At 40.1% G+C, this 16,510-nt stretch overlaps 1 protein-coding gene across 5 annotated transcripts in view; it reads left to right on the top strand.

Annotated features, from left to right (window-relative positions):
* The window catches only part of SEMA6A (semaphorin 6A), a 133,241-nt gene extending 117,324 nt beyond the window's left edge, over window positions 1–15,917 (top strand). For all 5 annotated transcript variants that reach the window (XM_084629063.1, XM_084629065.1, XM_084629064.1 and 2 more), the window contains one exon: window positions 13,364–15,917. In XM_084629063.1, coding sequence (XP_084485189.1) covers window positions 13,364–14,553 — 1,190 coding nt within the window. In that variant the 3' untranslated portion in view covers window positions 14,554–15,917. The remainder of the gene's footprint in view (window positions 1–13,363) is intronic.
* Window positions 15,918–16,510: the final 593 nt, after the last annotated feature.

Here is a 16,510-nt window from a genome sequence, read left to right as displayed (position 1 = left end):
TAAGTCAACTGCATTGCACCTGATAAGCAATCTCTCCTACAAATGTCCTTGATTCAGCAAAGTACTTCAGGCTGCAGGGCCTGAACAGGATTTTCCCTGCAGTTGCTCCTGGTGGGTATCAGGCGCTGTGGCACTGGATAGCACATCTGAGATAATCTCTCCTGTGATCTCAATGCCCCTTCCCCTCCCCCCACCATCCCTCCCATGGAGGAGAAAGAAGCAGCAGCAGCCTGACTGAAATGCAGAGGGATGAGGATCCTGTGCAGTTTCATTCAGCCATCTTGTGCAAATGCACTATGATAGTAATTATGTTTAAGAATATTGTTAAATTTAGACATGTAATTTAATAAGTTTACAATAGATTAACCATCCGCTAGCTCACCTATGGAAGCAACATTGTACATAGTGGCGATTACTTACCCAAGAATTCCTTTGCTACAGCCATGAAACAAAATACAACCTTCCACCACAACTCTTCTGCAGTTGCTAAAATTCTGTATTTGGACTATTAAAGGCATTAACCACCTAATAAAATGTAAGTACGTTCTCTGCGCTCTAAACTGAGGCTATACATCAAAATGTCTCTAAACATAATGGGGCAGATCCTCAGCTGATTTACATTGCAGTTTACACCAGCTGAGGATTTTAATGCTGTATTAAAGTTAAATCCCTCTCCAACTTCCAGATAAACAAAAAAAAAATCTAAAATCTTCAATAGTATCCTTAGGAAAGGCCTTAAAGAAGACCTTAGCAATGTCTACAGGCTGCTAAGCACAAATTGTAAAGACTTTCCTTCCCATTCCAAAGACCACAATTCCTCATCTAAAATAAATATGAAGTATTTAGCTTCTAAGATAAGTGTAATACTCATCTCAACTAACACACCAATATATACCTTTCTAGAAGCGTAGGATCTCAACGACCAGAAATACAAATGGAGACTCCTCTTTACACATATTTAAAAAATAAAGTATTTTTTCACCAGTATATCAGAGCAGATCCTCTGCTGGTGTAAATTGTCATATGGAGCTATATTTTAAAATAATTGGCAGGTGACAGCAGTCTCCTCATGAGATTTTGAGATGTATTTAAAGCATACCTTGGTGGGATTACTGTTTCATATACGGCACAGCTATTTTAGCAGAACAGTCAAGCCTGGATAAGAAACTGTACTCCTTTTAAGGACAACTGAGGATTGGTATTTTCCATGAAACAAAAGCTCAACTGGAAATGCAGCTTGACAACATTATCACATCTAGGGCCCAGATGATTCTTTTGTATGGCCAACAATCATTTTTTGAATGTAAAGACCCTTGAATGCTTCCAAAAATATGCCATCCCACTAATGATTTGTCTATGATACTTACAATTGTGACAGCAGAAAACAAATGGTGTATTTTTAAAATTCTATTACCCCCCTCCAACCCTATGTTATTCTCTCCCATATACTCCTACAAAAAGACAAAGATGTCGTAAAATCCTGCCATTACTGAAGAGCAAGCGGTATCATTTGAAGCAGTGCTATCAATGTGCATAAGAAAGTGTAAGGGACCTCACACATGGCAACTGTCCCAAGTCCAACAGCTTCAGTGACAAGTTCTGTAAGTCCGTTCTGGAGCATCAACTGTCAAATGCTACAGTTGGTCTATCCCTCTCCAGACCAGGGAATCTTACCCAGTTCCAGTTTGGAAGCCAGTATAACTGCACTCCTGGGAGGGTGGGAGGAAGAAGATAAAAATTCAGAATATTATCATTCACATCAATTAATTTAATAATAAAGTACTGGTAAAGAGTCTTTTTTTTTTAAAGGCGCTGTCTAGTCCTACCACTATTAATTCAAACTGACCAATCTGACTATAGTCCAGGGATGGCCACAAGTCATAATATTTGGTAAACAATAAACATCATTCATCACATTAAACTAACAAAAGTGGCCTTGTCACATTAGATGCTCTAATATTACATAGTCCCACGGAACCCATCTGTTTGTAGTACTGGAGAAATCTAATTTCTAACATCATTTTACAGCCTCCATCATGTTCTACAGTTCTTCATGACTGGCACCCAATCAGACTCTCTCAAGAGGGGCACAAAGCAAGTGTGGCCTCTGTGACTTATTTGGTATGCTCTCACCATTGAGCTGCTTGCAAGCACTACAGACACTCTGCAGAGATTTAGGGAATCAGAATCCATAATAAAGAACATAGCTGTTTTTGCAGATGACATCCTGCTTTATCATCACAAAACACTAGTCTCCATTCAGTGCCTTAAATAAGGCTTGAAAGCCTGCAGCACTCTGTATATTTTTTGCTAAATATGGCCAAGTCAAAGGTGATGCACTAAGGCACCCATTCAACAAGACACTAATTAATTTTCCATGCCAGAGGTCCTCTGAGGGATTCATATGCCACAAGGTACAGATCTATAGTTTAACTAAGATAATATTGCTAAATCTGCAACCCCTTGTAAATATCTGACATCAAGACCTTTAAAGATGAAATAACTTAGCATTATCTATGTTTGGCTGAGAGAACTTGATAAAAATGAATGCCTATCCCCAAGTGAGGTATTGCCTACATGTCCACCCCATACTTCCACCTACATGGCATTAAAAAGACCTAAACAGAATCTGCAGCAATTTTATATGGCATGGAAGGAGACCAATAAGCAGCTTGTTGAAGCTCCAAAGACAAAAAAAAAATCCTGTCCAGGGACAATTCTATAGTAGATCAGACAACATCCTGTCCTAAGGAACATTCTACAAATATGCAAGAATCCTATCAGGTACCTTGGTATAACACCATAATTCTCATTGACTTCCATGGCATGCAGACTGCCAGGTTTTCCTCCCGGACAGGAAGATGTTGATTTTAAAAAATGAACAGAAACAGAAACTTTACAAAAACAACAACAAATCCAAGGAGGAAAATTTGAACTGGATCCTGAAATGAATGGGAAGCCAGGGAAGTTGTTTGAGGATGAATGTTGGGAGCATACGGCACATAATAGAGTCTGGAGACCTAGGACTGGGCAGGAAGCCATAGAGAAGGGAAGTGCAAGAGTTAAGGTGAGAGGAGTGAAAGGCATAGATGAGAATTTCATTAGAGGTACAGACAAAGCAGTTAAGCCGCGATGTACAGTGGTGAAAACAGATTTGCAGACATGGGAGATCTAGGAAAATAGAGTCAAGAATCAACATTATAAGCAATAGAGGGAAAAAACAAGTCTGAATCATGGCATAAGATCAAGGCCATCAAGTTGTGCTTCTGTTTGGGCCTCTTACCCAACAGAAATATTGCTGTATTGCTGTATTTGAGATCAAAGGCAAAAGCTTACCTGATCAAGACAGGGTAGAGAGTGTAGGATCTCTGAAAGTGTTAAAAGAGAGGCATAAGCAAGTATCATCAGGGTAAATATGGTGGACAATTTTAAAGGTAGCAATAATATGAATGAGAGGGTGAAGGTAGAAAAATGCAGAGGACCAAGAATTTGACTTAATGGAGTTCCATAGGTGGAAGGGTTTCAGTATGCAGATGGAACCACCAGCCCAGTTGGAGAACAAAGTGTGAGATAGATGGGAGTAGTACCATGACAGGATGTCTAACAGAGAAAATGTTCAATAGTGTACCTGTGCCACTCAAGTGCGAGAGAGAGCATACCTGTAATGATTTCTGTTACTCCATTGTCTGGAGTTACTCCAGATTTGAACTGGTGTAACTAAGCGTAGAATTCAGCTCCTGGTCTTCTATTTTGAGGTGGGAATGGAAGTGTAGATATAAAGAGGGGTTTCTGTAGTGTGGGCATTGCCTCAAATTCAAAATGATTGAACACTCACTGAATTTATTCAAGGTCATAGGGAGTGTGATAAGGAGAGAAAAATAACAAGCATGATATCACCTATGTACCAACTATTTTCTCCTCTCCACCTGCTTGCTTCTGTCCTCTGATTATTTCTAAGACACAGTCATCCAATCTTTCCTTTTACTGAACAATAAATAGGAAAATATATTTTGATTCACACATTCAAGATGTTAGAGTAAAGCTTTGAGGTCAGGTCCTTTACCATTAGTGTAGAAGCAACTAAAATGTCAACAACCATATTTGCTTTTTATCACAAAATACACAATAAATATTGTGATTTTAATTATATGAAGTATTCACAGAAGTCTCACAGATTTTCAAACAGTTTTCCCTTTCGCCCTTTCTTTGTGCAAGAGCAGAGCTAACTTAAGGCGTGATTCTGCAACCCTTACACACAGACACGGTCCAGTTGAAGGCACAAGGACCATCCCCATGAACTAAGGACCACTTGCACTAGAAAAGGTTGCAGGATCAGTCCTTTAGTTTTTTGACAGCTTAATAGCACTCTTGATGGACCTCAGAGGATATGATATACAGGGCACAATCTTATTAAACATACATCTGGGTACTCAATAGATACTTCATTAATTAGTTCAGCTGTGCCCTCTTGCTTTGGACTAGTACCTTCCCTTAAAAATGTTACTTTCATGTTTTGTCTTGAAAAAAGGATTGGAGTGGATGAGAAATCCAATTTATGATTTTGGGTCACACACATAATGATGAAAAATTAACCCCAATTCTTCCTCAAGTCTGCTAGTCAGAGAAGCTTGCAGTTTCATAGAGCTATGCACAGCTGCTTATGCTGACATTCAGCAAACTTGAGTTTTCCCCCTGGGCAGAGAGGTCATAGATCAGAATCGGCTGTGTGGAAAGAGAAGCAGTGCCAGAGAATTTCTCAATGACGGCTTCTCTTTTCTTGACACTGCATATAAGAACTGCCTTGGGAGCGACACAAGGCCGCCCTGAATACATAATGCCTACTGCTGCCTTCATATAGGAAAAAAGCTCAATTTGTTCTGTTCCCTGAGAGGAGTTAACATGCAGGGAAATGGGAACAGCTAAGATGAGCGATGCATGTTGCATGCTACAACAATTACTCTGGACCCCTGAAATCATACATATTCACAGGAGCATATGTAAATCTAGTTCAATACAGCTGTGAGACGATCCCCTGAAGTAAACTAATAAAGAGCAGCTAAATATCTTTAAGCTTATCCCAAGCACTGTAGAAAGATCCTAAAATGTGCTCAGAGATTCTTTTACATCAGAAGAAATTTTAAGATGCAAGGCAGCATAAAGTTTCTCTCTTCAAAGAAAAAGCTACAAAGGAATTAATTTTCCTGGGGATTTGGATTTTATTGTACATTTTGTTTTATCTTTTGCAAGCGCCCATATTTTTTTTTCCATAGGAAACACAATTGTTATGCTTTATCACACACACGCATCTAAAATTACCTTTGCTCATTGTGAAGGGTGAAAGGGGAGAAGTACGTACAGTACTAAAATCAGTAAAGTTCACAATGAACAGCCATTGAATACCATTAGTCATTGGGGGAAATGGTGTTAGGCAATTTTAACTGTAAGGGCTTACCTTATGTTTAACCTTTGGGACAAATTAAAGTGTGCAGATTTCAGAGCTGTAGTTCTCTCTCATAAATAATAGATCCAGTGGCATATGTACTTTGAACCTAATGTCATGTTTTAAAAATTCAGTAAATTAGTTCATTTGTGGAGGTACCACTCACAAAACAGATTATAAAAACATCAGACAGGCCAGGCCTCCAATCTTTACTCAGACACACATCCCTTTGATTTCAGTGGAAGGTTTGCCTGAATAAGAATTTCAGCATTGGGCCTTTAATTCATAACTACATTACAAGCTTTTTAAGAGAGAAATTATTTATAAAAATATTTCTCCTTAATGCTAGATCTTCAGTATTGTACAGTCAATAGAGCCAACCCATGCATTAGGATTTCTGTGGCTGCTATAATGCACACTAAAAATGGATTGCCTGCCTCCCATTGAACTAAAGACTGTACATGGCTCCTAAAGAAGTTTTTTTAGGTCACCATGCCAGCTCTTTGACCTGGAACCTTTAGAACACTCATGGTGGAGAGGAATTTTTTTGCATTTGACCCTTACATTTAAGACTATCATTCATTAGATTTTTTTTCCTTCTCATTATAAGCAAAGCCATGCATGTACATCTTCTCCTCTTGTAGGACACAATCACTTTTTTTTTTTTTTATGGAGAGAGTTAGGCTGAAAGTCATTCATCAGGAGGGGCAGGGGTAATTTAATTTGGATCAATTGGAAGAAGGGAAAAAATACCTTCAAAAACCAGTAGACAAGCCCTTCTTGGAGGGACCACTATTGAGATTAGGGACCAGTAATCACTGTCTCTCCTTTATGCTTGATGAGAAACTCCAATGCTTTTCAGGTTGCACTGCATGTTATTAAAGACACATAGTCACAGGATTTTTTTCATAGTTTTGCAGTCCCTTCTGGCCTTGAAATCTACAAAGCTATGAAATATATATGAAACTTTACAACTGCAAACTAACCTCATTCTTCCCTCTAGCATATGTGCACACTGTTTTGATATTGCAGAATTTCCTCAGAAATGCTGGGCTGCTGGTATAGATTGTTCAGAGCGAGAGAAATGCAATCAATCACATGAAACTTGTATTTGTAGAGCTGTAGGAAAACAACAGGGCAATGGTCCCCATTAAAAATTTATCCTTTACCAGCGGTTTTAACAGGAGTGTTTAACTGTTGGCAAATAGTACTTTTTATATTTTTAAATGGTGAGATTGGCAGGTCCAGCAGAAGGGATACTGAGTAAAACTGCACTGGGCCAGTGGAACAGAAGGAGTAGAAGGAGGGGGGAAGCAGGTTGCTTACTTGTCTCCATGATGAGGAGCTCCCAGCAGAGTAGAAGATACCAGGTGATTGGTGTTGTGAGTGAGATTGTGGGCTTCCTGACCTTGAAAGTGTTCCTTCAAGCAAAGTAATTATATCAAAAAGCAAAAAAAAAAAAAAAAAATGGAGACCATGGGTATTCCCATACCTGCTGTCAACTCAGATCTGGATGTGTAGTTTAACTTCAGCTGATTATTTTGTGACACATGTATTTAGGAAAGCAAAAAAAAGCTTAAAAATACCTTGAGGGGCTTTCCAGACCTGAAATAGACTTTATCAGTATGTGAATGTATGTAAATACAGCACTAACACTTGAATACACATATTGAAAACCCATTCTTTTGCATCCAGAAATTATATTTTAAAGTCCATAAACACAAACATTCATATTGAGCCAATACCACCACCCTTTGTCATGCTAATTAAGTCTAATGCAGAGAGAGAGGTACACAAACAACAAACAAAAAGCTGGTACTAAACAAAAAATGCGAACAGCAGGTTTTCCTCTTTATTCAGGCTCACCTTGCCCAATGTGCATGTATGCCTAGCTCCCAATTAAACCTTAAGTGATTCAAAAGGTGGGGGGGAATGGAAGTGGCCTGAATCCCATTCAACCACTGACTGCATCATGTCAAGATGTGAAGCTCAAAATAGCTACAACGTGTACAACTCCTTGGCTGCCTCCTTGCCATGATGTATTTAGTCATTGAAACTTTATACCCAATTAGTAGTTTCCCTTTATCCCTGCCAAAATATCATATATCATTTACCATCTCTAAGTTCCATTTCCGTGTATGCCATTGCCAGCGGTTAGGTTTAGTACTTCACCATCTGGTTCACATTATACTGGAAAACAAGAAGACGACAGCTTCTTGCTGAGATAACCACATAGCACTCTCATTTCACTTTTGGTGTGGTCATCCTGTTTGTCCTGGGTGCAGCTCAGAGTATAGAGATGTCTTTTAATACAGACTACAGCTAACAACAGTACTGAAATGAAAATGCATTGTTTGTGGTGACAGGTAGCTAGCTTATTCATGTGTTCTAGTGACGGGAGCAGATTCTGCTTTCAGTTACATGTGTGACCTCCATTGACTTCAGTGGCGTTGTATGTGAGGAGATGAGGTCAGAATTCAGCCCCTTGTATTTCTGGAATGTCTTTTCAATAAGCTATTCAAACCAGAAAACTGAGCTAGTTCATTTTCGTTCACCAAAGCAGTTGTGATGAGTTCACTGAAATATCAGACTTGCCTTCACCATAAAGCAAACTCCAGAATCTATTTTCAGAGGACTCTGACTCTAGGGCTTTTCTTGATGTTTTGCTATCTCTATCTGTGATCACAGACAAGACAAACAAACTCAGGCTTGTACATAGGAGACTTTTTTTGACTGCATGTAACAAAAAGAATACAGAGAGTTTTTGTTGGATCTGTGGTCACTGGGTCTGCTCTCCACAGATGCCTATTAATCACTTCACTATGGAGAGAGACACATCCATCATATCATAACAGCCTAGAAACAAGAAAGCTGGTGAACTGATAGGAAGACAAAAAAATGGAAGAACCACCACATTTTATATTATGACTTGGGCTTTCCTTGTTCAAAGTTATGATTTTCATAGATACTAAGGTCAGAAGGGACCATTATGATCATGTGGTCTGACCTCCTGCAAAATGCAGGCCACAGAATCTCACCCACCCACTCCTGCGGAAAACCTCTCACCTATGTCTGAGCTATTGAAGTCCTCAAATCGTGGTTTAAAGACTTCAAGGAGCAGAGAATCCTCCAGCAAGTGACCCGTGCCCCATGCTACAGAGGAAGGCGAAAAACCTCTAGGGCCTCTTCCAATCTGCCCTGAAGGAAAATTCCTTCCTGACCCCAAATATGGCGATCAGCTAAACCCTGAGCATATGGGCAAGATTCACCAGCCAGATACCCAGGAAAGAATTTTCTGTAGTAACTCAGATCCCACCCCATCTAACATCCCATCACAGACCATTGGGCCTATTTACCATGAATATTTAAAGATCAATTAATTACCAAAATCATGTTATCCCATCATACCATCTCCTCCAGAAACTTATCGAGTTTAATCTTAAAGCCAGATAGGTCTTTTGCCCCCACTGCTTCCCTTGGAAGGCTATTCCAAAACTTTACTCCTCTGATGGTTAGAAACCTTTGTCTAATTTCAAGTCTAAACTTCCCAATGACCAGTTTATATCCATTTGTTCTTGTGTCCACATTGGTACTGAGCTTAAATAATTCCTCTCCCTCTCTGGTATTTTGCTTTGGTTCTTAATACATCATACTTGAACAGTCTGATATATGACATTGATTGTTTCTTAAGAGGTGTTTCTGTTGACTTCAGTGGGATCAAGCCCTTTAAACACAGCTTAGCTAAGGTAATTTATATGTTCTTTTATATAATGTAGGAATGGTTAGTTGGGCTTCAGAAGACAGTTTTCAGAGACCAAGGTCACACAGTACAACTGCATTTTAGTGTTGAAGACATTAAACCTATGGATAATTATTACAGATAATTCTTATAAATAAGAATTCATCTGAACTTTGTCCATCCCTCATGTCAAAGCTGAAACATTTTGAAGTTTATGAAACATTTTTCTTAGGTCCCCATCAAAAACCAACCACCCACTCACTACCTTAATAGCATGTTCTCTAGGGGGGTGAAGATGGGCCATGATGCCTGTTTCTGTCCTCCAACACTGGGTCTCCTCTCCTGAATGCAACTTGCTATCATGGTGTGGAGTGACAGAACCAAGTTATCCTTCTTCTAGACCTCTAAATCTCATCCCTTTACATTTAAATGGCATTCTGGGGTTTCCTCACAATTTATGCATGACTGTATATACAGTAGAATGATAAATCCCAGAGGATGTGAAATCACTCCCCTTTCATTGGATGAGCAGCTTTGATGGAAAAGTAGGAAGAGATGATCTTGCATGCTCCAGGATTTTACAGTCTCAGAAAGTACTGGGCATAAATTCTGAGGACACACAGAATTATTTTCATATTTTAAATTGGTAAGATCAACAGGCCCAGGAAAATGAATACCAGACACAATTGCATTGGTTCAGTGGAAGTGGTTCCCTTGAACAGCAAAAGGAAGAGATCAGGTTGATTACTGTCTCCATGAAGAGGAACACCCACCAAAAAAGTGAGGACATCAGATGACTAAACTGTCCCTCGGTCTCTCAAGAGGATAGCATAGCCTATATGGGAAAAGGGATGTATTCGGGAGGGAGAGTGCTAGGCTGGTTCGAGGACCCCAAGAGGTTTTGTTAAGTATCAATATGATTAGATCCTTAACTACATGTAGGGCCTGATTCCTAGAGGTGCTGAGCACTCATATCTTCAAGTCTATGCCCTCGGACGCTTTTGAGGTTTACTACCACAGTTATCCAACATGCTTCTCTTTCATGATTTATTTGAATGTATTCTGTAAATAACATAAACCTGTCCAGAGAATGGTTTGTTGTCATTTATGGAGATCAACCTGCACATGCTATCTGGAAATAATATGAACATGTTTATAGGAAGATCTTTCAAGTTTATGTAAAGATAAGGTTGAGTTTGAAACAAAAGAAAACCCTTCTAATACACTTATAACCATATCAAATAAAATAAGCAATTAATGTTCATATTTAGAAAGGTATAATCAGTGAAGAGCTACTCAGCTACACCTAGAGCAAAGCCACAGAAACTGACCTTTGAGTCTGTTATGACAAAGCTCTCTTTTAGAGTTTATGAAGGTTTGGGCAGAATTTAGAACTCATGAAAGCGAGGATCAAATGGCACTGGCTCAAGTCAAGCTTCCTCATGAAATTCTGCCAGTGAAGAAAAACTGACCTCCAGCACCATTATTATTCCACACAGCTCTCTGGAATTCACATGGCCACTCATTCTGAATTGTGGGGTGGTTTTGTAACACGAGTTATAATGCTTCAGAATCCATTTGTAATATGATAGTGATAGCAGGGTCTCATACAGTTTTTGGATACAATAGCAAGGGCTCACTATATCACACAGTATCCAGAGGTGCTACCAATCCAAACAGCAGCAAAACTGTTAGATCAGTGGAAGAATTTGAAACATAATTGTTTCATTTTTATTTAATCTGTTTATTCCATTTTCTTATCCTCTTTTAAAAATATTTTTGAGCAAACTCAAGTGAAATAAGAAGCCCAGTAACTCAATATCAAAGTTTCAGAGTAGCAGCCGTGTTAGTCTGTATTCGCAAAAAGAAAAGGAGTACTTGTGGCACCTTAGAGACTAACCAATTTATTTGAGCATAAGCTTTCGTGAGCTACAGCTCACTTCATCGGATGGATGTCAATGCACTTTACAAATATAAATGAGTTTGGTCTGAAACATCCTTCTGGGGTAAGTAAATATCCCTGTTTTACAGTTGAGGAAACTGAGGCCCAGAGAGTTTAAGTGACTTCTCCAGGGTCACAACAGGAAGAGTGTAGCAGAGCAAGGAGTAGAATCCAGGTGTCCTCATTTCACATCCCATGCCTTAATCACTAGACCATGCTTCCTGTCAGTAAGGCACAAAAGGATTTGCATTTTGGCTGAAACTTTGAAACTGTGAACTTTCATGCTGTTGTTGGTCTAAGCTCAACTATATGGCCAGATTCTACCGTATATATTCACATTAAGTATTCCTTGTGGTAAAAGGGTGGCAAAATCTGACCCTTAAAAAGCTTCTGGGGCTTCTTGGAAGAGTCCGAAAAGCATTTAATTTGAAGATTGTTTCTAGTGACACATTGTTTTCCCTTTGGGCGTTATTTTACTTCCCTTGTTCTTTTATTACTAAGGACATTTACATGAATTTGTTTCTTAAGGGATCAGCTACTCCTGCTATTTTGTTCTGCACTTGAAATCACAATCCTCTGTCACAACACAAGTAATTTCCATGGCAACCAACTGTGATGTCACAAGCAGGATATTATGATTTCAAGAGCAGTTCAGCTTTTAAAATTCCTGATTTGTCCACTTACACACTGTAATTAAAATGGGGACAAGTATGCTACAGAAGTAGAACTGAATCTAGACAGAATGCTTATCAATGCTTTTCATGAGGCAACAGCAGTATTTCAATGTTATTTTGGAAACGTTTGCTGGGACTTTTAGCACTTGGTTCTAATTCTGGACCACAGCTATCTGCCCACCAAATACATAAAAGACAGGATTCCTGACACCGTTGATTTATGACATGAAAGATTGGTATCTTCACAAAGTCTTGTGAGGCCCTTCGAGGTACATTTTCTCTCTCACTATCTCTCATAATAAGAACATTGTTTATATTTCCTCAGAGTATGCTTTTAATGCACTTGCATTTGCACACTCTCCAGAGAAGGGAATGGGGTATTTGACTTGTGTTTTTTTAACTACTTTGTCAGGCACTTATGATCCGACAGTTGCGATTCCTTCTCACTTAGCATTAAAAGAGCCCAACAGGCTCCACACTTGCATTTGATTAGCGTGTGCTGGCTTGGTGCACAACTAAGTAGGGAAAGGAAAAGCAATGTTCTTTATATATGCAATATCTTGGTTAATGTTCTGTAGGATTATTGACTGGTGCCTTCACATCACTTTTATTAAGTTGAGAATATTAACTCTACTGAAGAAGCCTACTATGACAGCAAGCCTTAGGAGCAATAATAAGACCTGGCAGCATCTCTAAGCACAGTGCAATGCCACAAAATAGGCTTCTCACTGTGTGTGCTTTTAGCTGAAGCAGCAAAGAGAATCCAGCATATTTACTTATCTAGAACTTTTTTAAAAATTAGCAGTGACACTTAAAATCTGGAGGGTATTTTTAAACCTGTTCTGTCTCAATGTATTTCAGTGTTGGGCGCTCTCTCTCTCTCATAGTTACTCAGGATATTAATACTCTATAACATCCCTGCTGCAGCCCAAACGTATGACACTGGCTTCCTAACTTTGTGACAGAGACAACAAAGAAATAGCAGGGGAGAAAGCTTGAAAGGATGTGAGATTCATTTATGTAACATACATAAAGCTTCTGACTCCTCAGCTTTTTCAGTGTCCGTGATTTACAGAAATAAAATGTGAGATAACATTAGGTGGGAGGAGAGATGGAGTTGAGGAATGAGTGAAGAAATACATGCTATTTCTCAGCCTGAGAGACAGTCCTAACTAAAAACCCTGGCTGAAATTCCAGGTCACTGGGAATTTTGCAATTGACTTCAGTAGGGCCAGAATGTCACTTGCTGATCTAAATACCCTGGAATTTCGGGGTATTTTGAAAGCTGATCTCTGAGACAGATCCAAATTCTGCAAATGGGCCCTGTCTTTATAAAGAATGAACTGACACCCTGAACACCCACCCCTGGATCTTAATTCAACATCTTGAGCTTAACTTTGCTCAAAGTGAGTTCCAGCCAGCAGGTACAGTATGGATGTGAACTTGGGATAGTTAATGAAAAGCTGAGAATAAATAAAATCCACAGTTAATGCCTTTGAATGGACTAGATACGTTAAGAAGCTTTTCCTGTTAGATTTTTGCTTACCACTGTATGATGTTTGTTGCAGGAGTGATTCGTGAGAGCTATCTCAAAGGCCACGATCAGCTGGTGCCGGTCACCCTCCTGGCCATTGCAGTCATTCTTGCTTTTGTCATGGGAGCTGTCTTCTCGGGAATCATAGTTTACTGCATCTGTGACCATCGCCGCAGAGATGTGGCCGTTGTCCAGAGGAAGGAGAAGGAGCTGGCCCACTCCCGCCGCGGCTCCATGAGTAGTGTTACCAAGCTCAGCGGTCTCTTTGGAGACACACAGTCCAAGGAGCCAAAACCAGAAGCTATCCTCACACCTTTGATGCACAATGGCAAACTCACTACCCCGGGCAGCACTGCCAAAATGTTAATCAAAGCTGACCAGCACCATCTGGACTTGGCTGCTCTGCCAACCCCCGAGTCCACCCCAACCCTGCAACAAAAGAGGAAGCCCAGCCGTGGCAGCAGGGAATGGGAAAGAAACCAGAACCTTATCAATGCCTGCACAAAAGATATCCCCCCAATGGCATCGCCTGTGATTCCAACTGACTTGCCTCTCAGGGCTTCTCCCAGCCACATCCCAAGCGTTGTAGTCTTGCCAATCTCTCAGCAAGGCTATCAGCATGAGTATGTTGATCAGCCAAAAATGAGCGACATGGCACAGATGGCTATGGAGGACCAGAATGCCACACTTGAGTACAAAACCATAAAGGAGCATCTCAGCAGCAAAAGTCCCAACCATGGGGTTAATCTGGTGGAAAATCTGGATAGCATGCCACCAAAAGTACCCCAGAGGGAAGCCTCGTTGGGGCCTCCTGGCTCCTCTCTGGCTCAGAGTGGTCTGGGCAAGCGATTAGAAATGCATTCTTCTGCTTATAATGTGGACTACAAGAGAAACTACCCTACGAACTCACTCACGAGAAATCATCAGACATCAACTCTCAAAAGAAACAATACTAACTCCTCTAATTCCTCCCACCTCTCTCGAAATCAGAGCTTCAGCAGGGGAGACAACCCTCCGCCTGCCCCACAGAGAGTGGACTCTATACAAGTCCATGCTGCTCAAGCACCAGCTGGGACTGTAGCGAGGCAGCCTAGTCTCACTGCATACAACTCACTGACAAGGTCCGGGTTGAAACGTACACCTTCGCTAAAACCGGATGTACCCCCCAAACCTTCCTTTGCCCCACTTTCAACATCCATGAAGCCCAATGATGCGTGTACATAATCACAGTGGGGGGGGGGAGGGAAGACAGCAATTAAACAGAGTTTGCCCTTCAAAGCCAGTGTTCTGCAACTGCATCACTAGTTCCAATTGACAAGAAGGCTGTTGTTAAGCGGAGGATGTGTTGATCCTGCTCTCTGGGAAAAGTGGAATATTTTTTAAACCGAGCCATCTGATCCATGGTGAAGGTTTCAAACCGCAGGACTCACCCCCCACTACCTGACAGTTCTTTACTCAAAACACTAACTTAGCATCACAAACATTGAGCCAAAAGCACACAGGTGAATGATGACTGTGACATTTCACCCCCAATTGCACAGTGCATTCCTGAACTGGGAAAGAATGCTCTGAAAAGCAAAGCAAATAAAAGAACTTAAAAAAAAATAAAAATAAATACAAAATAAAAAATTCATTGATAAAGCTAACTCTGACTTAACAATGGCAGAAGTTTACTATGTGCAGGTACTGTGAAATGCCCATCAGTGTTACAGCCGTTTGGTTATAGCAGATAAATGCCACGTTGGGCAAAACTATGTCATAGGTTTCTGCTACTCTTCTCTTTTAATGAATAACATGTGACTGTTAACGCAAATAACTCCTATTATTTATTGTTCATCTTTTGTTTTTCCTAAGGAAATGACTTCTGCATATCATCCTATGAGCAGCTCTTCAGAAATACATTGAAAATTATACCTATTTAACGTGAAACCCATTAACTGGAGTGATTAAAACTCTTTTATTTTTCCAATAAATTCACTGAGTTAAATAAGTTGGAGCTGGAATTCTGAACTTTGTGTTTGGACTGTTTGATCTCTAGCTGAAAAAAGGGGAATATTTATTTAAACCTGTTAGTTAATTTGCTTGCTGGGCCTCTGATTTATGACAGGCAACAAACAAAATCCCCCAAATTTATAACTCCTAAAGCAACTGCAAAAGAAACTCTTTAAAAACTGCACATTTGTGCACCATTGCTGTCAACATGGCTTTGTCAGTCGTTAATACTTTCTGTGAAGGCACCAGCTTGTGATGTGCCATCTCATTTCACCTTGCATGTGAGACGGCAAACAAAATCCACAAACAGTGTGAACTAATTAATATGCCGGCTGTTACCATGCATAAATTATGGTCTTATCACACGGGTTTTTCTTGGGAATACATCTGTGAATAGCCTGTTTTCTTCCACATGTAAATTTGTGCCTTACACCCTCAGTTGTGTATATTTGTGAGCTGTAGTATGTAAAACCTTCCCCTTCCCCCCGCCCTTTGAATAAATGCAAATATTTATTTACCTTCCCTCTCCTAAGCCCCCTGGAGAATTGGAGTAAAGAAGTTCAAAGAAGAATGTAGTGGTTATTGTAATAACACCATATCCATCAAGAAACTAGAGTAGTACTATACCCTCCAATTCAGTTTGACTTTCTAGTTGTGCCAATTCTGCCCTCAAACCACCCCTAGGCTATGCTGGCAGCATAGACACCGTATTGTGGTTGGCAATTTCCTTCCCCTTATACTTTCATATCATTTCAGTATGGTGATATTCTCATTAGCCAGCAGAGAAATGAGTAATGTACTGTCTCCAAGTCTGGTTTGTCCACTAGATAGAGACGAGCACTGTGTGTGACTGGCCAGCCACTGGAAGCAAGCCTCAATGACACATGCTGCCGTGTGCATGCACAGTATACAAAATGAAATGAAATGGAAGTAGGATGAGGCAGGCTGGTTCCTGCTGTAACCGAATACGGCCATCCAGAACAATGCTGCAAAAAACCTTTTGGGGGGAATTAATTTTCATTTTCATTTTTTCCTTTCATGTGACTTTGCATGTGGCCTGAGTGTGCCCATGCCCATGTATAAGGTCTTTTACAGCTTTTCAGTTATTCATGCACAAAGGTAGATTTGTTTTTAATCTGTTCTAACAACTGTGTCAACATACTGTAGAAAATAAGGGAGGGCCATTTTT

Source organism: Lepidochelys olivacea, assembly GCF_965140295.1.
Source record: "Lepidochelys olivacea isolate rLepOli2 genome assembly, chromosome: 5".
Lineage (NCBI taxonomy): Eukaryota > Metazoa > Chordata > Testudines > Cheloniidae > Lepidochelys > Lepidochelys olivacea.
The sequence above is the reverse complement of the archived record's forward strand: the minus strand, read 5'-3'. Positions and strand labels throughout refer to the sequence as shown.